The sequence below is a fragment of the Scleropages formosus genome, chromosome 11 (genome assembly GCF_900964775.1).
Source record: "Scleropages formosus chromosome 11, fSclFor1.1, whole genome shotgun sequence".
NCBI lineage: Eukaryota > Metazoa > Chordata > Actinopteri > Osteoglossiformes > Osteoglossidae > Scleropages > Scleropages formosus.
In genome coordinates this window covers 13,732,589-13,757,156 of record NC_041816.1, presented here as the reverse complement: position 1 = coordinate 13,757,156, position 24,568 = coordinate 13,732,589, and the positions used below count along the sequence as shown (strand labels likewise).

General features: G+C 38.0%; 1 protein-coding gene across 2 annotated transcripts in view; it reads left to right on the top strand.

Annotated features, from left to right (window-relative positions):
• LOC108941199 (cytosolic carboxypeptidase 4-like) overlaps positions 1-24,005 on the top strand; it is a 112,470-nt gene extending 88,465 nt beyond the window's left edge. For both annotated transcript variants that reach the window (XM_018763867.2, XM_018763868.2), the window contains exons 23-24: positions 10,745-10,908; positions 23,665-24,005. In XM_018763867.2, coding sequence (XP_018619383.2) covers positions 10,745-10,908; positions 23,665-23,938 — 438 coding nt within the window. In that variant the 3' untranslated portion in view covers positions 23,939-24,005. The remainder of the gene's footprint in view (positions 1-10,744; positions 10,909-23,664) is intronic.
• The last annotated feature ends 563 nt before the right edge of the window (positions 24,006-24,568 follow it).

The following is a 24,568-nucleotide window of genomic DNA, read 5'->3' as shown; positions in this document are numbered from 1 at the left end:
AAAAAAGTTTAAAATATGTACAGAATAGTCTTATTGTGTAAGATATACAGTTATTGGAGATCAAGACAGTACTGATATACAACTTGAAATCACCATGAAAAACATTTTTTTAAGTACTAAATTTACTTTTATGAAAATGAAATTTTGAAAAAAAAAAAAAAAAAACAAACAAGATTAACCAAATAGTATCTCTTCTAGCTCTTTTTATCTATATCATAGAAACCCTGCAGTAAATTGTTTAATATTTGATGCACTAATGAATAAGTTAATGAACCTAAACAGGTTTTCCAGAATAACTGGATATATGAACAGTTGCAAATCAAATATAAAGAAGTTTCATAGCAAGTATCACAAAAAAGAGGAGGTTCTCCTAGTGGTACATTTTTTAAGACAGCTTTTGGCTGGGTGACATCTATGAATTAACTTATACAAACCTTCCCTAAACTTATTTGCAACTGAATACTGAAATGACATGGTCTAAACATTTTTCATTGAATATTTTCCATAAAAATTACACAGATTATAGTGGCAATATCTTGTTGAAAAAGAGACCTAATACGTGGAGGTTCAAAAAATATTCCTCCCTTTCTTTTGCAATTGCTCTTATTGACTTTGTTGGTCACCTTGTGCAAAGCAAACAGATTATTAATAATTCAGTCCTCACAACAGTGGTTATAAAGCAGAGTCCCTAATATTGTGTGCAGTATAAATGTTGGCCATCGCTAAAGCAAATAAACAACCTTACTACTTGTTGTTTAATAACTCAGAACTCATGTTTTCAGTATGATTCCTCATCACGTTTTTGATTCTGAGTTCCTGAAAACAGCAAAATAAGAATTTAAGTTTCAAGCTTGAGTACACCGGTACAGCTGTTAACATTCAGTATATACAGTGACAAATTTAATCTGATCAAATTTAAATGCTTCAATTATTTTTACAAAGAAAATTGACATGTGGTGATATCTAAATTTTTTGCTTTGTATAATTGCTGGGCTTCACTTTAATGCTAGGTCCTTACAGATTACTTGTTTCAGAATGTAAGCAACTGTATTTTGATGGAAGTGCAAGTTTTGTATTCTGAAAGTTTTCTATTTCTCTAAGTGTGCAATTAATGCAGGCATTGCATTTCAAGGTTTAAAGTAGACAGTAACGGCTTACAAAAAAAGGCAAACAAAGATTTCTTTTTTTTTTTACCAAAGATAGCAGTTACTTCATATTTTTTCAATGCAAAGAAAATTTGTATGCAGAAGGATTAAGCTTCAAAAGAAACTAATTTGCATCATAAAGACATCACCTTTCATCACTTTAGCAATAAAGTTTTAGGAACAAATAGAAGTCTGCTGAGTATCATGTAAAAACTAGATGTATTTTTGTGGACAAGGTCCCTTAACAATAGGTTACAAATGCACTAATTCTCCTTTAATGCAACACGGATTATATATTGCAATAATTTCTATAGAAATGTCAAATAGTTTCTTTTCAACCGCAATTATTGTGAAAGGCTCCATCAAGAGTTAATGGCTCCGTCCATCATTCAGTTTACCATAGATGACTCTGAAACCCCAAGTCTCTGAAAACTTGATTTATATATGGTGTAATTTGATGTAGTTGTAGTTAGATACAGTATATCTGCTAGCTAACAGTGAATGCCATTATGGCAGAATAATGTATTTTGCAAACTATAATTAGTAGTAATCTATTGTTGATAATGTGGTAGTGAAGTGATTAGTGCTGCTGCCTTTGGATCCAAAGATTGTAGGTTCGAATCTAGTCTCCAACTGTAGTGTCCTTCAGCAAGATACTTATCCTAAATTGCTCCAGTAGAATAACCCAGCTGTCTAAATGAGTAAGTAGCTAGAAGTAGCCACAAGGCATGTAAATATGTTGATTGCTACATTACACGTACTTGGTTTTACATTTCCTTAATAAAATATAATTCTTTTTGCATGAATGCTATAACAGTTTAGCTCAGTATTCATAATATAAAATATGAGAAATAAGCACAAAATCTTTGTAGCTCATTTTGGAAAATGAAGCGTTATATACATATTAAAATCCATAAAGCACTCAAGAGAGAATGTCTTATTTACAATGCTCAATTTAATGATTCATATATAAGTTAACTGTCTTTCAGAAAGTAGCTTGTGGAGTCTTATGATGTATAATGATGAAAGGATATTCACTCAAATGTGTCTGTGCTGAATTGGTGTTGATCATTTAATCAGTTGGTCTTGCATTCAATTATACCCTATTTCTGTGTCTTCGTTAACAAGAAGGAAGATAAAAATGTCTCAATATCAAAATGAGTTTTAGCAATATAGCGTAGTTGATGCCACCACCACAGAAAAATTTTAAACAAGTTACACTGCTAGGGAGAGAGGAAAAAAGATACACAATCAGAAAAAAGCTCACACGAAAAACTGAAAGCGTACAAACAAGAGCAGACAAATGTTATCAGTGCAAGTGGGTTTCCAGCAAAATTGGTAAAATACGTTTTAGTGGACAAAACCAGAAGGAACATAATAACATGGCATCTGACAAAAACTGCTGGATACATTTTATAGCACAACTGTGAAATAAAAATCTGAATTCAACAATATCATGAGGCATACTGCAGAATATTCAACTGTACTACACAAATTGGCAAAAAGAGAGTCTCTTCTGATAAAAGCATGGGCTAAACCACAGTGAGAAAGAAAAGAATGCACTAAACAGCAGAAAGCATGTCTCCCTGACAATAAATGTCCAGCATTAACATTCTGGATGTGGGCTACATGTTTAATCTTAGACGATGTGTTTTGATATTAACAAAAATAATGCCATGACATGACATGTATTGGAAATGTATAAAGCAGTTTCCACTGACATTTCTTGTATCATCCATTTAAAAGGTAAAGAAATAATACAGTCATTTTGTTGTGTACATTGAACATCTGCTGTTTCAATTTCACGGGGCCTGCTGTGTGGCGGGTCTGGGGTTCGAGTCCAGCTTGGAGTGCCTTGCGATGGACTGGCGTCCCGTCCTGGGTGCGTCCCTTCCCCCTCCAGCCTTATGCCCTGTGTTGCCAGGTTAGGCTCTGGCTTGCCGTGACCCCGCTCGCGACAAGTGGTTTCAGACAGCGTGTGTGTGTGTGTATGTGTGTGTGTGTGTGTGTGTGTGTGTGTGTGTGTGTGTGTGTGTGTGTTTCTATTCACGGGTCCTGCTGTGTGGTGGGTCTGGGGTTCGAGTCCTGCTTGGGGTGCCTGGCAGCGGACTGGCGTCCTGTCCGGGGTGTGTTCCTTCTCCCTTCAGCCTTGCACCCTGTGTTGCTGGGTTAGGCTCCGGTTTGTCGCGACCCCACTTGGGACAAACAGTTGTAGACGTGTGTGTGTGTGTGTGTGTGTGTGTGTGTGTGTGTGTTTCTTTAAATTTATTGAACAAATCTGCATAGTTTGTATGTTGTACACATTCTGGTTTTAAGTTACAGTATGTTCATGTAATACTTATTACGTATTACTATTACTGCTAGTACTAATGCTATTAGTATTAATGTATTACGTAATTCGTTACTTCTAGAATTTATCAGTGACGCTATTGACAAGGCATTATTGCCTTATGCTCGCTGTTGCTATGCTTATTTTAGCCACAGATTTTCAAATTAAAACACAACAGCCAAGTAGCAAATGAATGAAAGCACCTGTACCTAGCATAAAATTAACTCATCTCCCTCTTGGCCCAGAAGTCCCTGCTTCTTGATTTTACTCTGTCATCTTCACAGTTGCATGCAACCTTATGGGAAGTGGAATGCCTGCGTGGGCTGCCATTTTCCTCATTGCTCCCCTCACTGGGGAAAATATCTGGCACTGTTACTAATTGTTGATGATTCTCATTAGCGGTGGTTCCAAAAGGGGCTGAATTGCTGTGTTTGTGTATAATGCTCAATTGGAAGAAAAAACATAGATTGCTTGTATGAGTCAGTGAGGTGGTTCCAACAGTATGGCCACGGAGATATGTTTCAGCTCAGAAAACACAGTTGTGAGATTATAAAAGATCACATAGTAAAGAAATAGACTGTAAAAAAAAATAAAAAATCACTTGGCAAAACATTAGGTCAGTGGGCTGCAGTTAGAAAAGAGTGTAATAAAGATTAGTTTCTCATCATAATTTTAAATGACAGCAATTGCCTCAATAATTTTCACTCTCATATTGTATACAATAACACAGTCATGATGATAAATCATTAAAATGAGACTAAAACTTGAGTCTTTCTTGACCAAATATCCTTAGAAAGCCACGTTTCACCTGTGAACATATAACATTTTCCCTGATGTCAAACATCGAGCTGATCAGCAACCCATGTACCAGGCCATTAAAATCCTGTTCTCTCAAGGCGCGCAGGCCTGTTAACAAGACACGCAGGGAGTCGTTTACAAAGAGAACTCACTCTGGTGTGAAGACACAGTCTGCTTGCAGGTTAAAGTCAGCCTTTTTGGAGAGACTGCAGGTTAGCAAGATGGTGTATCCTTCAAATCACAAATAAGGGAAGAAGAACGTGGCGTGTTCTTCAGCTGATGTCAAAGTGATATGCTGTAATGTTGTATGAATAACAGCAGGATGTGTTGAGTATGTTGAGCTCAAAGTCTGCTTTTTTAGAAGCAAGACCTTGGCTTGCTTGATGCATACATCTGAGCTACGATATATTAATTCAAAACCAAGATGTAAATGTAATGCTTCCTCTGAATCATTAATAGGCTGTTGAAGATATGTGCGCTCCGTTGGTTGGGCCTTACTTAATTAAGATCTTCATCAAGCTTTGGCACCTTCATCACACCCATATATCTGGGAGGTGATGGCTGGAACAGCGCAGCTGCAGAGGCACGTGTGAGCCCATTCCAGCTGGGGAGACATGTGATAGTGATAAGGTGCTCTTCCGTGGGACCTGCGCGCTCCACTGTTTGTCAAAGGAAAATCCTTCATTTTGCACAGCAGGGGCTTCTCACTGCGCTGCACAGCTAGAAGAATGCATTTACACAAGCATCCGGAATCTTCATTCTGGTTTATTTAATTCTGTCATTTGTGTCATATCAGTTTCAGTGTTACATTATTAACTTTTCATTGAAGATTCAGCAAAGGAACCATCCTAATCATTTAGATTATTGTGGACTGAGAAGAAATAGCAAACTATTGCAGCATCCAGACATGTCCATCGGTGCAGGAATGTACATTTTTATTGCATTTATTTCCAATCATTACATCCAAGGTTAGATCACACGAATTAACTACCGAAGTGTTGATCAGCTTTTCTGCAGATTATACAGGTTGTCCCTGATTTACGATGGGGTTACGCTCCCCGAAACACATCATAAGTCGAAAATATTGTATGTCGAAAATACACTCACTGCACCTAAGACACATCTTTGTGTGACAAACTGGGAGATGCGGATTGTTGCTGCTGCCCAGCATTGCGAGAGATCGGTCCGCGTATCGCTTGCCTGGGAAAAAATCAAAATTCAATATTCGAAGTACAGTTTCTACTGAATGTCTATTGCCAGCTCACCATCGTAAAGTCAAAAAATTCTCAAGTCGAACCATCGTAAATCGGGGACCACCTGTACTATAAAGTGGAAGAATCCCTTCAGTTCACGTAAAAAAATAACAAGCAAATAAATAAACACGCTAATAAATAGGAATACAAGGGTTTGTAAGGAAACTGGCAAGGAAACTGGCATGTTATTTGCAAAAGAAATTAGAAGGGAAATCTGTACATTGCCTGTAGTTTTTGAGTCCAGCAAGTTAATGGTCTATTTTTAATATGGTAAGACTTAAACCACATTTTTTAATGATAGTTTGAGATGAATTAGTTAGACAGTAACAGCTATGCTTTTTAGCTAGCATAAACACTGTCTTTCCCTGCAATGCTATTTTGTTAATGGAATGTGTTAGAGATAGATATTTCTGTCAGGTGAAATTAGAATAATTTAGCATTTCCATTAACATTGTGCTTAGGCTGTGAGGTTCACCACACAGTGTGTTTCACTCTCAGCACTGTTCTTATAATTTCCTGAAAATAATTATGTTTTAGCAGCAATATTGAGCTCAAATATTTTAGATTGAGCAGTATGTCTTTTCAAAGTTTTTTTTAATACTACCCTTGTGTGCATGTTCATTGTAATGACCCCAAATGGACTGTCAGGGAAAGTATGTATTAAAAGTATATTATTATTTTTTCTCTCAGTAATGTTTAAGGTCAATGTTTTTACTTTTTTAATGTTAAGATGTCTAGAACTTCTTACTAACTCACAGCAAAATAAAATAGATTAACTTAGCTCAATTTGACATTTATTTAAATTTATTCTTGATTTGATCTGACAGTTGTCAGGATTGACAGGAAAATACATGTATAAAAAGTAAATATGTTTAGAATGCATGTTGGTGATCGCAGTATCTAATGTAATAAGTAGTGCTGTAGAGTTTATGACCTATTTGTTATTCTGTAGCAATGCAGATGACAAGTTCGTTCAATATAAAAAACAAATATTTATAATTTTCCTTCAAACTAGTATCTAGAAGATTATATGATTCGGGAAAATTTCCACATTTGATAGACCTGGCTTCAGTAGCAGATGCAAAGTCTGTACCTGTTGTACTGTATTCTGTCTCGTATAGTTTCTGTGAGAAGGACATAGAAAAAGCTTCGACGAAGATCAGACACCGAAAAGTAATTGAATCTGATTGACCCTAAGCCTTCCCAGCCCACAGGAAAGTATAAGCTTTTTTAACGCTAGGGTTCTTAATATCCTCTGCTTCTAAATCCTGCCCTTTGTACTCTCCTTATGTTCTTGTGCTTCCTCTGGAGTCGGATTTGATCTAGTGGCATTGTGTGCTGCATGCTTGGAGACAGATCTGAGGGAGCACAGTCCCCCAGAAGACTAGCGGGAAGCAGCCATCTGTAGACCAATAGGTGGCAGTCATATCTTAGGGCCAGAAGCTCAGAGCTCAACCTGGGAGAAGTGGGGCTAATGGAAAGGAATGTGGGGCAGGATACACGGTGTCATATGAACGTTTTTCTCGGGTGCCTCCAACGGATTTCTTTTTTTACCTGTGCATTGTTGTGGGGACTGAGGTTCACTGAGAGCAGTATCATTAGCATGCCCAGGTTGGACATTTAGGGTTAGCTTAATTCATTTTAGTACAAGACTAGACCTAATAAGAATAAATAGGCAAGCTCTGAGGACAGAAGTACTTTTTGGAGGACATCTGTGTGGTAAAATACAGCTGTTCATCTCCTTTGTCAAGTTTCTTAACCTGGTGTTTACACTGAGCACACTTCTTGTTTGTGTCCATGGGAGCACCCCAAGACTATATAGATAGCCTTAATGTTACGGGTTGTGTCCACTCTGCCATGTCCTTATAGAAACGGAGGCACTGAAAGTGCTTGTGTATCTTGGATTCTGCTTTAAGAGAACATTTGAAGGGTTTATCATGATGCATGAGGACAAGTTTACAAAAGGGAAGGATGAGTCTTCTTAAAAAGGATATGTTTGTAGCTAATTCATCTGACAAACCCTTGTCACCTCTATGCCAAATATAGCCCTTGAAAGATAAAAAGTACAGACTATCATTGTAAGCATACTATTGTTACAGCTCATTCAGCTGCTATTTGTTTTTTCTCTGGTTACCCATTGCCCCCCATGTTGGATTTAAACATTTTTCAGTGGTACAGCTAGAGGCAGCAACTATACACCTGCAGTTGTCAATAAGGTTTATGCTGGACCTTTGGCTCTACCTCAGTTCCACAGCACTTAACTGTCCCCATTGTGGTGAAACAATCAGAAACTAACAAGGACACTGACCTTCTCCCAATCTTTTTGTGTGTACTCACTTATGAGAACATTGTCAGCTTTATGCTACAAACTCTGGGTAGAAGCACTTATCCAGTGTGATTTGTCTACTTTGTGCACTGAATGTGCACTGCTTTGTGTACTGAAAAGTAAAAAGTGTTACAAGTTTTAAAAGCAATTTAAAATGCTTTTATAGCTGTTTTTATTTATAGTCAGTTAGTTTGATTTTGTTTGCATTCCTGAAAATGATAAAAGCCATTGTTTACATTTATCTGGCGCTTTTCTCCAAAGCAACTTACAGTGTTAAGTTCCTTGCAATTATTTACCCATTTATACAGCTGGGTAATTTTACTGGAGCAATTTGGGATAAGTACCTTGCTTAAAGGTTCCACAGCCGGAGGTGGGATTCAAACCTGGGGTCCAAAGGCAGCACCCAACCAGTACTCTGCCAGCTGTCCCATTAATGACAATGTTAATGATATATAAGCCTTAGTAATTACATAAACTAATTATCTTGGCTCAATAACTAGTAAAAACAGTCTATTCTTCATTTCCATATATGTAAATGGTGCCCTGATGTTTTTCGTACTGGATTGTATTATACAGTGTGCGTTTGAATTAGCAGTATTGTCCTAATAAAATAACATGGAAGAAAAGTATTATCTTGAAATTGTATGAATCAAAGTCATTGGGCTTTGTAAGCTATAAACGGTCCAATTTCTTTCTCATTATACAAAATATGAAGGCTGTTCTTTGGTAAGGTCCCCTCTTTCTAAAACTCATCAATAGTTCATTGGCCTCAGGCATTGTTTTGTATTGTCATTTTATAATTTGGCTTAGTCCTGGAAATTGCATTTGTGCACTTAATTTCCTTATTTTTCCTTTGCCAATGTTCAAGGAAATTTAGGAGAAAGTATGAAAATGAGGTAACAATTTAGTATTACTGTAATGTATTCAGTGCAAAGTGCTTGTTTTCTGTCGTGATAATCAAGATGATTATTATCATAGTAAGAAAATGTGCATTGCACATATTGGGTAGGATCTTTAAGTATGACATACCATGGTTCACCAAGACACACGAACCCTTACCTCACTCTGCGCTACCCTGTCATCATAATTACATACATACTTTTCACTTTCTTCTGTTACATTCCAGAAGCTCTGTGGAAAGGGCATTCCCCTTTTCACCTTTTGCCTGCGCACCATAATTAGATGAGATGATCTTTGCTGTTCTTGACCTTGTGGAAATTTGCCTCTTTTTTACTTGTTATACCTTTGTTCTGTTGTGAGCGTCTATGAAAAATATCTCTGCATATTGTATATTTTGCTGAATGTTGGGATTCTTTCAGTTAATTGTGCATGTAATTGTAATTATCATTCATTTGTGTTGCTTTATGGTTTTTATGTGCAGTAGTAGAAATATTGGATCGTACTGGCATTTTTTTGTATTCAGTGTGACAGTAGTCGATGTTAGTGACTATGATATTACCTCTAGCGGTCCTTTTTAAATAAGTATTTCTGTGTCCTCCAGTGCTCTGTGAGTTGTGCTGATAAGGGTGCAGGCACAAATAAATAAATAATTCAAATTCAGCACACACAGCTCTGGTTTCATCTTAAAAACAGGCATACATACCAACCTTTTCTCAAGATTAATTACGCACAGTATCGCTATGGCTCTCAAATAATTTGACATTTGACAAGTGTTATAGCTGAGACTTGTCTGACCAACGATTGAAACGGCCTGAACAATGCAAACCCCGAGAGAATCGATTTTCTCCCCAAGTAAATGGTCTTGCCTATATGCATTCAACACATGTCAGCCCCTTCTACTCTCTAAATGATTGAAGTGCAATCCATTAAATGCAGCGCACTTCTCAGTCAGGGTGGCCATGGAATGCCACTGGCAATGCTGTCGTTGGCCAGAATGTGGTGAATGAGCATGGTAAAGAAGTGTGGTACCCACAACCTCTTCCCCACTACCTCTTTCACCTGCTCATAGCTGGCCCTAGGAGCCAAAGGAAAAGTGGGAGGCCCGGGGGAGGGCCTAGACAGCAGCTCTTTGGGAATGCAGTTCAGGCATTCTGTCTCTCTGCAGACATGGTGTCGGCAGAAGGAATAGTGAATACTTGTGGGAGGGAAAGTATAAAGTGAATATAGAAATGAGGAGATGGTGGTAAAGTGGACTACCCTGCCAGAGAAAGCTTGTTTGCCCTTCAAGGTGATTATGAAAGCATAGCACTGAACAAGCTCTACAGAGATGTTCATATTTTTATGCATTCCAAAACAAATGAAATATCATGGGAAAATGGAAACATTTACGTTTCATTCGCTTTGTGCAACCATATGTTTTGAATGTGGTAATAACATGCTGTAAAAGATATCTGAAGCATTATCTATCTTCATAACAAAGGCTCTATAGAAATAAAAAAAATAGAATCAGTTAACTAAAATCTTTGTCATTTGTTGTTTTGCTTGTAAAGTCATGTCTTGTTGATGCGATAGAAAGCCATCCTGAACATTTCGAGAGCTGCCCTTAAAATTCTCAGTATTTGTATCTGCATGCCCATGTTTGTACATCTCAGGAGAAATGTTTTTCATGTGGAACTTTAGAGTGGGATCTTTAGAGAGTCTTGAGTGTGACACCACAGCCAGAATCCTGCGAACAATCTAATGGCAGGAACACCTGACTCTAGACCAGAGTGTGTTTCAATCTGAGTCCCGGGTGCAACATCTGTTACTGTGCTTATAAATGCAACGCTTCATCTCAGTTGCTCATGTGAAAACCAAAATGGATCACATTAGTAAACAGAAAGTAGACATAAACAAATAACTTTCAACAATCTTCAGAGTAATAATTTAGCCTTTATCTGTCCGGATTCAGGGCCACATCACTATTAACGCTATGTCTCACCCTTGTGCCCAGGGCCTGCAGATTGGCACCCGAGAGCTGGAGGAGATGGGAATGAAGTTCTGCCAGAGTCTGCTGTCTCTAAGGAGGAGCACTATGCTGTACAACAGAAAGCTCATCAGTCAACCCTGCACACTCTACGATCTGGATGACAAACTTCAGGATCATAAGTCCCACAAGTGAGTCTGTGAGCCATATATTACAGAGACTACGTGTGTGTGTGTTATTTAAGTAAAATTCCTTTATTGTGTTAATTGGTTAATTTTCAAAACGCTGGGTTAAAATGATCACATTTTATTTCAGTTCACAAAGCTATTACACAATGCCTTGGAAAGAATGAATGAATGAATGGAACTTTATTAATCCCAGAGTGAAGTTCAGTTTCTTGACAGCAGCAAACAATGTATAACATACATACATACATACATATGTGACATATGTGTACATACCAAACATATAAATAAGTAAACATTATGTTAGCAAGTGAAATAAATATTTAAATAAGTAAATGAACAGACAAACATATTTAAAAACAAAATATGAAGACATTGAAATACAAGAAAAGGAAGTGGTACAGGTTATGTTAGGATACAGAGAAAGGTCAGTTCCGCTCGGTCATTTAGAGTTCACACCCTGGCAGTGTGAGGACTCACCGTAGAGCCTTATAGCTACTGTTAATAATGACCTTTGGTAGCACTCCTCAAGCAACTTTATCATCCTGTTGATGAAAGTGCTCTTTTTGCTTATGAGCTATTGTTGTGACTTACAATCTGAGGTTCGTATGCTAAGCTAAATAATAATATTTACACATTTATACAGCTGTGGATTTTTGATAAAGCAGTTCACGGTAAGTACCTTGCTGAAGGATATTGGAATATGAGCAAGTTGTGGACCTGGAACCTGCAACTCACAGTCCCATGCGATCCATTCTGTACCTTCTGATACCTGGATTGTATCGTGTGTGCTGTCCATACCTAGCAATGAATATTTATATTAATCCAATCTGTGAGAGGCTGAACAGTATAGAATATTCCATAGCCAAGATGGCATGTTAGTTTTTTTGCTTCGTCAATCAGACGTTTTTAGGGCAAGGCCATTGCTGCTCAACTTCTGGACAAAAATAGGGTAAGTTTCACTTACTCTCTGGATTTATTTCAAAAGAAAATGTATAAAGCCTTTCAAATGTAAAAAGGATTTAACTGAAATTCTAAACTTGAATTTGAACTTCAATTAAATTTCTTTTGTGGGAATTTGAAGGGTTACATCATGACTTTACTCGGATTAGCCTTCTTTTCCCTCCAGGGTTTTCTACTATCATATGACAGTATGGCATTTAACAGAGAAGTGTTAGGTTTGAAGTCCCACTGCACTTTGTAAATTTTATTCCAGTATTTCTATTGTAAAAGAAACAATAATTTGGAACATGCATTGCTAATACCCCTTACATAACTTAGAAGTCCCCCAGAGTCCCAGGGTCTCCAATGTTTGTACTCTTGAGACCAGAAACTTGCAGGAATACTGTAAAGTTAAACAAAATAATAATAAAACTATCGAAAGCAAATGGGCTACATACAGAACCATCGCTATATATTTCAGTTGGTCATGTAAGTGAATAGTTTCTAGAAGAAATTATGTCAGTGTCCATATGCACTCACTATCTGGTTCAAATGAAGCTGCTTTGAATTGCTGCTCCTTATCAGGGGCAAGTCAGGCCACCGTAAAGACATGGCCTCTGCATTCCTCTTTCCACCGAGGGGAAAATGGGTGTGAATTTATTGATGCGATTCATTAAGCCAAGGGAGAAAGGTGATTATTTATGGTTATGGATTTTCCGTAATTTCCCTAGCTGAATCAGGCTGCTGTGCTCAGAAAGTTTTCCAGGAAGAGGATGCACAGTGTCTCGGACGGTTGATGTAGGTCACATTCCCTTGTTAGGGCACTGATTGCACAATCAGCCTCCCCACAGTTTGTGTTGTTCCACTAGATAACACTCTGTAGGTCTTCTACAGGCAGATGTGCTCTGCCTTTTTTCATCGAATGCTGATTATCCATTAAAGTGAATGAAAAGGTTATGTTTAGCGTTATTCTTAAAAATTTATTAAATAGGACTGTGAATATTGTTTTGTTAATTTGTATTACTTGGGCTCTGAAGAGCCTATGCAAAACAAATGAGGCCTCAGCAGTTTGCCTCAAATCCTTTGGAACAGAGGAGATTTAGTTGCTTCCAGATCCACAGACTTGCTAGATTAGAGAAACTGTCTATCTCTGTGTGCGTAAAATGACAGGGACTTATGAGCAGGTATTCTTAGCTGCGACTGTCAATAATTGATTAGTCATTTATGAACACATGTGTCTACAAAGAAACCAATCAAGGTATCAGAAGTCACTTTGTTTCTTTGGGTAAATTTAAAGTTTTAATTAATTAGATGCTTTAATAATGAGACATTAAATGTTTCTTCTGATCTCAGCGGGTGATACAGCAGATGTGCAGACGTACAGTAAAGAAATGAAACCCATTGACACAGCAGTCATACTGTATAGTAACAGTGTGGGAGTATTGGTATCATACTGGTTAGTGCTACTACCTTTAGACCCAAAGGTTGCAGGTTCAATCTCCACCTTTGGCTGTAGTACCCCTGAGTAAGGTACTTACCCCCAGTTGCTCCAGTAAAATTATCCAGCTGTATGAATGGGTAAATAATTGTAGGCTGTCTAACATTGTAAGTTGATTTGGAGAAAAGCATCAGCTGAATGCATAAATGTAATATAGCACAGAGCAGCAAGCTCTTATTGAGAGTTCTGCAAAATTCCTCTTTTAGGTAATACATTAAAGGTATGATTTTAGTTTTTTTTTTTTCCTTTGTGAACCAGATTATTTTCTTTTGTGTATTTATGTATTGATTTATTTTTATTTGCTTAACAACACAACTGAACCAAAATAGGTCACAATAACATGCAGACAGAGTCAGAATAACAAGAAAATACAAACAGGGGAAAAAAAAAAGAAAATTCAAGGCCAGCCTTACAACATTTATCAGGGATGGTCAGGTGCCATTTCTTAAGTTCCAAAAAACAACCAGATCTTGTAAAATTTAATCAAGCCTTCTCACAGTGTGTGTTTGTGTGTGCGTGCGTGCGTGGTTCTTTTAATTATCGGTTTTAATAATAAATATTCTTTGTCATATAAAGCCAAGGTTATTTTGATTTTCTGTAGGCTATAACAGAGCCTTTTGGGTAAGAAAAAACACAAGAAGTCATACTACTGTGTTATCCTGTAAAGCAGATATACATTTTTTCTAGAATATAAAAGATGGTTACATAGCTGTCAGTCAAGTCTATTTTGTCAAGTGTCTATTTTGACATTTCGTGTTAAAAAAGGCTCTTTTTGATACACATTTTTTAAGTAGTGGGTTCAGAATTAGGTGTGATCATATAATCAATTTTCCAATATAAATATAATATTTCCAGTAGAATGGTTTAATTTATCCGTGACAACCTTTTCTCCAATAAGACCTTGTTCGGGAAGCATTTAGCATTTATTTTTTCAGAAAAAAGCTGGTGTACCAATAATCTCACACCAAAGCATCACCCAATGCATCAACAGATATTGTAGAGACTGTGAATAGTAAGTGCTGCCTTAAATTTTTCTAAAAAGTGTAGAAGGTGTAAAAGAATTAAAGAGAAGGTGAAGCAGCTGCAGATAATCCTATGCCTTCTAAATCTACCAGTTTTTGCTTCACCGTCAATGAAGTGGGTGCCTCTCTCTCATCATCTACTCCTGGATGATGCATGGCTGTTGTCTGTGCTTCACAATAAATAATTTCTTGTAATTGTGCTTTTATTTCTTATTAATACACTTGTACTGAGTATTAGTGAGTTTCCTCTGATGAGTAGGGTGAATGAAGAGATCATGGAGCTGCAAGTGAGCACCAGAATCCTGCTATGACTCTGTACCACAGTTCTTTACTGGACTTCCCTTTACTAGATTTTATTTACAGTGTCATAAGTACTCTTGCCAGGGGACTCAGAAAAAGCAGGCACATTCAAAGTGTCCTATTTCACCAGAGGGAGTGGCGGTTTGACCCTTCACTGTTGGTATGCTATTGAGAAGAGTCAATCTTCCACTTCTCTGGGTTGTATTTACATTTACATTCATTCATTTAACCAACACTTTTCTCAAAAGTGACACACGGTTCAGTTTTTGTCTGTGCACTTTATACAAGTAGCTTTGAATAGAACTGATGAGGGGCCCCTTGCCCACTCATTTTCACATTCAACTTACAAAAGTAAAGAACCCAACCTTGGTCCCAATTAGGTTTGTAAGTTAGAGACAAATTGCAATGTGATAGCCAAGTCTTTACCAAAAACTGCTACTTTCATTCCTGGTTTACCTCTTCTCCAACAGACACCCCTACTGCAGTCAACAGATGAGTTTCATGACTCTCGATGTTTGGTCTGTCTGTTCTACTCAATGCATTCCACCTCTGTATTATTGCTCACTGTCCTTTTTTACCAACAGGAAGAGTCAGCAAGTTCATGTTTTAGGACTTCAGGGATGTACTGGGTTATATTTATACTTGACATATTGCTGTTGACATATTGGCTAACTACAGTGGAGCTGAGGTCAATGTAACAAATTACTGCCTACCGTACAGTACACTGATGTATCTCTCTTAGGGCAACACGAAACTAATTAGGCTAATTTGTTATTTTCATTACGAAGTTAAGGTACCAGGGTATGATTTGTTTTCAAGAGATAACAAGGCACAAGAAAGTATACTGAATATCCTGGAACAACTGAAGAGGGGGTTACATGCTTTTTTAGGAAAGCTGATAATCAAACCTTTTACAGATTTGAAGAAGCTCCGTCTCTGTCTGGAACTGCCTAGATAAATAACCTCTTGTTCTAAGGATGGGGGGTGCGGTAGAGCAGTGGTGCAGTGGGTTGGACAGGGTCCTGCTCTCTAGTGGGTCTGGGGTTTGAGTCTCGCTTGGGGTGCCTTGTGACGGACTGGTGTCCCGTCCTGGGTGTGTCCCCCCTCCGGCCTTACGCCCTGTGTTGCTGGGTAGGCTCCGGTTTCCCGCGACCCCGTATGAGACAGGCGGTTCAGAAAGTGTGTGTGTATGTGTTCGTTCTGATGACCCGTGAATTGGTAATCAATTGTTTAAGCTTCCAGAATCTTGCCTGTTGTCTTGATCCTGTTCTCTAGGTAAAGAAAAAAATTAAAGATATTTTACATATTAACTAAACAAAAGAACAATGTTTCCATTATCATTAGGTTATTTTACATTCGAACTTTCGTACTTTTTTTTTAATACAAAAATAAGATTTTTAGAAATTTGGGCAAAAATGTAATTTAAACATCTTTTCATAATTTAGCTTATGTCTGAGATGAGTAAAAGTGCTCTTATACTTCCAATGCCATTTGCAAAACAAGGCTAAAAGTTTCATTCCACATATTGTTTTATATTTTTTCTGAAATTCGCCATGATATCATGCAATGTTATTTAGAAATTCATTTCTTCTGGTACACATTTAGAGATATTTTCAAGATATTCAACATTGCTGCAACATCCAAAAGTGTGGAGAGATTTCATTATCTTTCTCATTTGACTGCAGTGTATAGTATGGATGCAGTATGATTTCAGAAGGCTTACTGTGAAAAAATCCTCTTACTAAATGCCTTGAAGGACACGCCATGTTTTTGGTTTTATGCACCATGGTAGATGCCTTGTTGAAGAAATAATTTTTAAGGGCATCTGAAGTTATGCAGACTTTTATTGACAGACCATCATGTGACTTTAATGGTGTCCTAAGGATATTTCTGTTTCTTAGACTTGTCTATTTAGCTTAGTGGTAATTTCTGCATACATTAAAAACTGCATATTGCTGACATGGTCCTTGTAAGAGTGCACAGAAATATGTCCAAGATGTTGATGCTCATGCATTACCAAAGAGCACAATAGCAGTTCTTTTGTGAGTTGTCAGCAATGCTTGTTGAGAACACATTGAAACACACTGTGGTTAAGGTTGGCGTACTCTTGGCACCAGTGCCAGTTTCCCCTGCGGGAGTCTGATTAACACAACATCTCCAGGCAGCGCACACACATGCGCACACATATATGCACATTAACACGCACCCTGAAACAAGGATAAGCAGTGAGCAAAAATGTATTGTCCATTAATGCTGAAGAGTAATAGAAAGAGTACATCTGTATGACCCTCCATATGCCGTTTCAACGCTTAGTATCTTAATATAAACTGTTTATAAACCATATTTTTGCAGTAGTTGGACATTTTCTTACCAACTGTTGATTTCAATGACATATGCTCCAGTTAGGTTCATTTCTTATATTGTTCATAGTGTTACTGATTATTGCTGCAGGAAGTAATTTCTAGGAATTATTGCTTTCCAGACAAAGGTGACAGAATTTTTTTTTTCTGCACCTGGTGCCTCAGTCTTTTTACTAGAAATGATCTCTCTTTGCATACACAAGAAATGTCAGTATTGGTAGAAATGTGTTGAGTTATAGGGGGGTGTGGTGGCGCAGTGGGTTGGACCACAGTCCTGCTCTCTGGTGGGTCTGGGGTTCAAGTCCCACTTGGGGTGCTTTGCGACAGACTGGTGTCCTGTCCTGGGTGTGTCCCCTCCGGCCTTGCGCCCTGTATTGCTGGGTAGGCTCTGGTGACCCTGTATGGGACAAGAGGTTCTGAAAATGTGTGTGTGTGTGTGTGTGTGTGTGTGTGTGTGTGTGTGTGTGTGTGTGTGTGTGTGTGTTGAGTTATGATTGTGCAATTAGACCTGTACATGTAGCTAGATTCTCTGATTTGTTTCACACACACACATTTTCTGAACCACTTGTCCCCTACGGGGTCGCTGGGAATCGGAGCCTACCCGGCAACACAGGGCGTAAGGGCGTAAGGGCATAGGGGGAGGGGACACACCCAGGACGGGAGGCCAGTCTGTCGCAAGACACCCCAAGCAGGACTCGAATCCCAGACCCACTGGAGAGCAGGACCCAGTCCAACCCACTGCGCCACCCCACCCCCATGATTTGTTTCAGATTTACATAATATTGATTATGACTCATACATGTCTGGCTGTATATTGTGGCCTGCTGTGAGGCAAAGGTGGCCACATGAGCAAAGGCATGAGGACAGCACGTTTCCAGAACAAAAAGGGCTTTTTAAAAATATCTTAAGGGGGGGGGAATAAATAAAAAAAACATGGCCTGTTTAGAAAAGCATAATGTAAAGCAAAAATGAGATCCAGGCACTATTAACAGGGCAACAGCAACAAAACAAAACAAAACAAAACAAAAACAAAAACAAACAACAAAAAAAGAATCCCCCCCACACAGCCAGCATAACATAGTACCCTGTAAAACACCTCACATCGCCTTGCCCCCTAGTTCTCAGTCTTCAGACCAGCTGCTTAAGTCAATACTGATTTCATCTTAATTGTCAGCAGCTTGCTGTCATAAATCTGTTAAAGCAGGGCCAAGCAGTGGGGAGCTGCTATCAAGGTTCACCCCATATGAAGATGCATGTTTTTATGTCACTTCTTCATTCGAATAAATTTTCTTTGGACATGCAGGCATTTAATAAGAACATTTTTTTGTTGTTGTTATAGTATGTTTTTTCTAATGAGAAATTGTGTTTTTTTTAACATTGTGACAACTGACAAGTATTATCAAGTAAGCTTATGCAAATTGTAATAATTCAAATTGTAATAATTCCGGATTAGTTATTCTGGACGGCATGAGGTGATCTACTAGTATGATGACGTCTGCTCTGCATATTATGTGAACATTACTGCATGCTGCATTATCTATGTAAATTGCAGTCGTTGATTGGTGGGGTTCATGGCAGGCACTGAAATAATGTTATTGATTTTATTTCCAATAACTCGTTGTTGTATTTCATTTCATTACCTCCATAGTTTCTCACCACTGAATGAAATATTTTATTGTATGTTAAACATAGCTCATTTTGAATAAACATTAGCATAGCACTCAATATAAATAGTTAAATAAATGGGGAAATGAATCAAATTGTTGTTACAAGTGATTGTTTTAGCATTAAAAATAAGATAAAATGTTTAAATGCTTCAAAATACACAATTCAATGCATTGCACCACTGAAAATGTCTTCAGGATTTTTTAGCTTTTGACATTATGGCTTGGTCTTCATTGTCTATAAACCAAATCAACCAATTAGTTGTGCTAAAATGTTGCTATAGGAACCTTGCCAACAAAGTAGATGCACTGAAAGCAGAGCATCTGTGTAGTAATTTAGTCTATTTTTTATCTTTTAATTTCTCTTAAATCACAAAGCCTTTTCCCCCAATGCACAATAAAAAGCAATGATGAAACATAAAACAGCTTTTGGGAAGTGCACGTTATTTTGAACTTAGGAAGACATGATGTGTAGTCCAGAGATGTTGATGCACCCTTAACAAAGACACTGTAATATAATCAGAACTAGTACAACTGTATTCTTTTCAGTTTAACTTTTTTTTGTGTGTGTGGACTGTTCTTTATTTCTTCTTAAAAAAATTATAAAGAACAAATGTTGTTTGTTTTGGTTAACTTTTCCAGGTCATGCACCATCTGTGATTTTGATCCTACAAGACTAATGCTGTCCCATAAGGTCGATTGAATAAATTTCAAAAAACGTGTTGTTGTGGTGGTAGTGCCCGTTAATAAGGTTTAAGTAAAACTGTTTATTGGATGGGGGCATGGCCGTGCAGCGGTGCAGGTTGGCTGGGTCCCGCTGTGTGGTGGGTCTGGGGTTCAAGTCCTGTTTGGAGTGCCTTGTGGTGGACTGGTTTCCTGTCCAGGCTGTGTACCCTCCCTCTCCAGCCTTGCGCTCTGTGTCACTGGATTATGCTCTGGTTTGCTATGACCCTGCTTGGGACAAGTGCTTTCAGACAGTGTATTTATTTATTATGATTCAGCTGGTAGTGTAGTGGTTAGCACTGCTGCTTTTAGACCCAATATTACAAGTTCAAATCCCACCTCTGGTTGTAGTAGCCTTGAGTAAGGTGTTTACCCTAAATTGCTCCAGTAAAGTTACCCAGCCATGTAAATGGGTAAATAATTGTACACAGCTTAATACTTTAAATTGCTTTGGAGAAAAGCATCAGCTAAATGAATACCTGTAAATTTATTGTATATTTCTTCTTCATTGTACAAGTAAACCTAAGCTTTCAGTTAATGCCTATACAGACAGCTGCCTAGACAGCTGCATGGAATCCCATAGGCTTGCCTTTTTCATCTTTTTCTGATGTCAGTGTGTACTTCTGTCCTGTCAGGTTGGTTCTGTATAAAAGAAGTGCACCAACTACATCAAGCCTTTCATATGATGCATACATGACATGCACATGCAGATATCTGTTCTCCTCTATGCTTGGTGAAAGAAGTTCAGGCTTCAGTTAAAGCCTCGACTCCTGGACCTCCTGTATGAGCTCCAGAGTGAGCCTTCAAAGTTACAATGCACACATCCCTTCTGTCCCAGCCTGTCCGAGCTCACAGCAGTTGGTCCCATCGAAGCAGGGACTCATAGAGCGGAACTGCTCTCTGTACTTTCTTCTGCCACTGTTTCAAAGCGCTTCAGGCAGCATCAATGGTAAAAAAAAAAAAATGTATTTTTGCTTGGTGTTCTGCATGGAATTTGCAAGCATATAAAACACAGACACCAGGAGTCAAGGAGCTTCTGATGGGGAAGCTCATGTCAGTGGCAGAATTCACAATAGTGATGATGCATCAGCGGATTTAAATTGCCAATAAGGTGAAGGTGCCAGACAGAAATAAATGGGTGTCAGACTGCCACTATAAACAAATGCGTATAAAACAGGTTTCCACATGAGCCACCTCCAGTAAAAAGTGTGCCAGACCTGGTTTTCTCAAGCAGTTCAATGAAGAAACCTCTTTGTGGTTTTGTGAATAAAAGCATACTGTATAGGGGAAAACACCAAAGTGGAAGTGTTAAATATTGAAAAGGTTGGCACAAGTGGGGGACATTAACACTGTCCATTCTATTTTCAGATAGTGGTATTTAAAAGATAAAAATAATTTCAAAGATCTAAAGCAGTAGTCAAATTTGCACAAAAAATGTCACTGTTAAAAGCATTGTATATCATATTATGTCAGAAACTAAACACCCTTCTTAACACACTTCTTAAAATAAATGTTTAAAGTGAAAGACCCCATTTATTAAGTTTATATAACTTTTGTTTTTTTTGCTTAAATTGCTTTATTTTTATTCTAATTTAGAGCAGCAGGCAAGTTTCACACTTAGTTAATTTGGCTTGATTGTAAATGCAGTGCCATATGGTAATCTATTGTTGTTTAGAGGGCAACAGAAATCAAACCTTTTATATCTCTTCTGTCTAATGGATCACTGCTGTTAAACTTGTATGATTTGCAATTTTGGAAAAGTAATTTCTGAAGCCCAGGAATTCAATACATAGATCATATGACAGAGGCTGTGTCAGGCTTCAATAGTTTGTACACTCACTTTACTATATTTTATAGCTACAGAGGCAAACTGTATTTTCATTCTGGCTATTGTTTCATGAAAACGTGGCAAAAATAGCTTATGCTTAAAATCCTGTTGTTTGAGTCCTGCTTTAAACTCATCAGCTGAACATCATTTGTTCCTTAACTTAAAATTGTGCAGTTTATGAAGACGTAGAGAAAGGTTATTACCTTATTAAAAATATTTCCTATATACATTTTTATTGTGTAGATGAAGTTTGCTAAGTGATGGAAGGTTCAGTTTGGGAGATTTTGTTTGAGTTAAGATTCTGTTATAGCAATTGCAGTCTTTGAAAAAACAGAAAACGTAGCAGGGCTGACATATCTAATATAGTCCTTTGTCAAAATGTCACACAGTTCTACTCTGGCAATGAATTCCTTCTGTTTTTCAACTGAAACTATATATCTGGCTTAAAAGTACTCAGAACAATTACCTTGTTGTGGTTTATGTGACATTATGTCAAGTTTTTTTTACAACACAGAGGCATTAAGTGACCTCTTGCTTTTATTTGTTGGAGTATGGGCACCGTGATGTGTGGGAGGTAGGGAAGAGAGCACTGGGTCTCAGAAAAATATTCTTGTGGCTTTTCCTACTGTCTCTTCTTGGAAATTCATTCTTCTGGACACAGATTCATGCCGTGCTGCCTTACAAATAAAAACGTGCCAAACCACAATCAGCTGGACTGTCACATTTACATTCCCCAATGGGCCCCACGTGTGTAGCTGAACCTGGTTCCGAAAACCATATAATGGTTGGTGGGCTTCTGTCAGAGCTTTGGGCTGCAGCTCAGCAGGTGCCAGCACTAGCCCCCCGTTATTACCATTTATTTGTCCCTCACATCCTATCTGCCCCCATCTGGTGAAGGAGGCCACCTGTGGAGGAGGCGCTGCTCAGCTCCCATTCATCAGTGCAGCCTCCTCTTGTGCTGATAGTGGCACCAGTGCACAACCAGCTCATTAGGACCAGGTCAATAGTTGCCTGATCAGGCTATTGTCACCTCTGTGAGAGATACCCTGGAGCTGAGCAATCATTTTGGTGCCTGGTGAGAAAAAAAAATGATACCTCAGGAAATACTTTAAAATTTAATCCTTCACAGAATGACATCTTACATAGAATTGTTCACTGTGGGTCCGGGGTATACTATTGTGCTGTAATTATTTACTGAATTTTAACGGTAAATTATGACAGTGCGGTACACATGTAGTAGCTATTTCTATTCCGAAAAGATTTTTAATTTTTTGTTACTGATTACATGTATCGAATCATTTTAAGCAGAAAAGTTTACATACAATTATACATTAGTTGTATTAATTATGCATTGTCATTATGTGACACTTCACTGATTCTTCGACTCACAGAAGGTAGCTAATGTATTCAGGCTTGCTGAACTCAAATCAAGGACTGTCTGTATAAACAGGCATAAAATGTGGTCTAACTATCAAAGTAAAGGCAAACAGACACTTGAGACTAATATTTCAGGCTTTTTTAACACAATGCTTAATTTTATTTAACACCCCTAACAGTGCTCATATAAAAGGGTTCTGCATGCACACAGACACACACACACACACACAAAACAGAACATTAAAACAGCTTATTAAATATAAACCCATTGAAAAAACTGCATTACCGACGCAGTGCTGCAACGTCTGGTTGTGCTCTCTTTCTCTGTTGCCCTTATGATAAATAGGCAGTTGGGAGTCATGGCAATGGCATTTTTGTTTATGTAACTAAGTGCATGTTTTGGGGAGGCATGGTAACCAGCTTCTGGTGTTTGTTTATAATGACTAGGCACAGGTGTTTGTGTGTTTTTTTTACTCTAACTAGGCACAATTGTTGGTTTGTTTCACACCTCCTCCTTGTGTGCCACACAGTGTCAATTCAAAAATTTGTTTTTACATAACACACGCATGCCAATAATATTTCTTTGTGGTCACTCAGTCTCATAAGGTGTTTTACCGTAGAGATGTATAGTCGCTGCATTAGTATTTAAACACTTTCTGCAAATGTTTCTTCACCCAGTGAAATCACAGGCCATGGAGGACAATGAAAAATAATTACAAATGAAAAAGTCAATCGATTCACTCATATCAGTTGTGCATGTCTAAAAAATAAAAGATTCTTGCAAACTGGTGGTGAAAGAATGAGCAAAGAATGAAATGAAGCTGCCAAATTTAGACATATTTGTAAATTTTTAAATTGAGGGGAAAAGAAAATGGCCAAAATTTTTTCAATAATTCCATAGTTTCCAAGTGACAAAACCTAACTGATGCAATGCACCTGGAGTATGTTATGAAAAGCACCGTCCCACATGTAGAACAGTATGCCTGTCATGGATTAATAGATCTTTGATAATTCGGACAGGGTAACACAAAGTGCTTTTGTTCTGCAGCTCCTTTGAGGATGACGAACCTCCATGCGTTGAAGAGATTGAGTATCTGAATGACTGCTGCCCAGAGTACAATGAAGACATGCTGGACCAGGAAGTCAACAGCAATGCATTCAGCTCAGAGGATGAGGAAGAGAATGACAAGCCCAGAAGTAGCCTGCAACATCCTGAGCGCAAGCCTCGGCTCATTCCCTGCTTCATGCACCGCACCTCTCTTGAAGCACTGAGTGTCAAGAGGAGTTCGTGCCAAAGCAATGACATTACCAATAATACTTAAATTAGAGATTACGTCTGAGACTTCATAATATCTTTTTCATTGTCTGCCTGTCTATGTGTTAGTTTGAGATGAACTTGATCTTCCATCTGGGTTGTGGTGAGTCAATATTAAATATACCTACCTTTTGTAATAAATAATAATAGCAATAATGCATTTATTTTTCTATAGAAGAAAAAAGATGATAGTTTTGTGCATAAATTATTTATATGAAAGTAATACTGAGTTTTTAGCAATACTACATGTCCACAGTTAATTTTTATTGTTAATTGGTTCTGTTTCTCCTGTCCTGGGTGTGTCCCCTCCCCCCTCCAGCCTTATACCCTGTGTTGTCAGGTTAGGCTCCAGTTTGCCGCAACCCCGTTTGGACGGCGGCTTCAGCAAATGTGTGTGTGTGTGTGTGTGTGTGTGTGTGTGTGTGTGTGTGTGTGTGTGTGTGTGTGTGTGTGTGTGTGGGTCTGTTTCTCAAGTCATTGTTAAATTTAAAAATATATGTGTTCTCTGTCAAAGAACTTGATAGTAACTTGCTAAATGATTTTAACGCTGATTTTTATGTGTATGTAATTTAGAAATTATGTGGGATTGTTTGAGTACTGTTACAGTTGTTTTAACTATACCCCACTTATCTGCAGA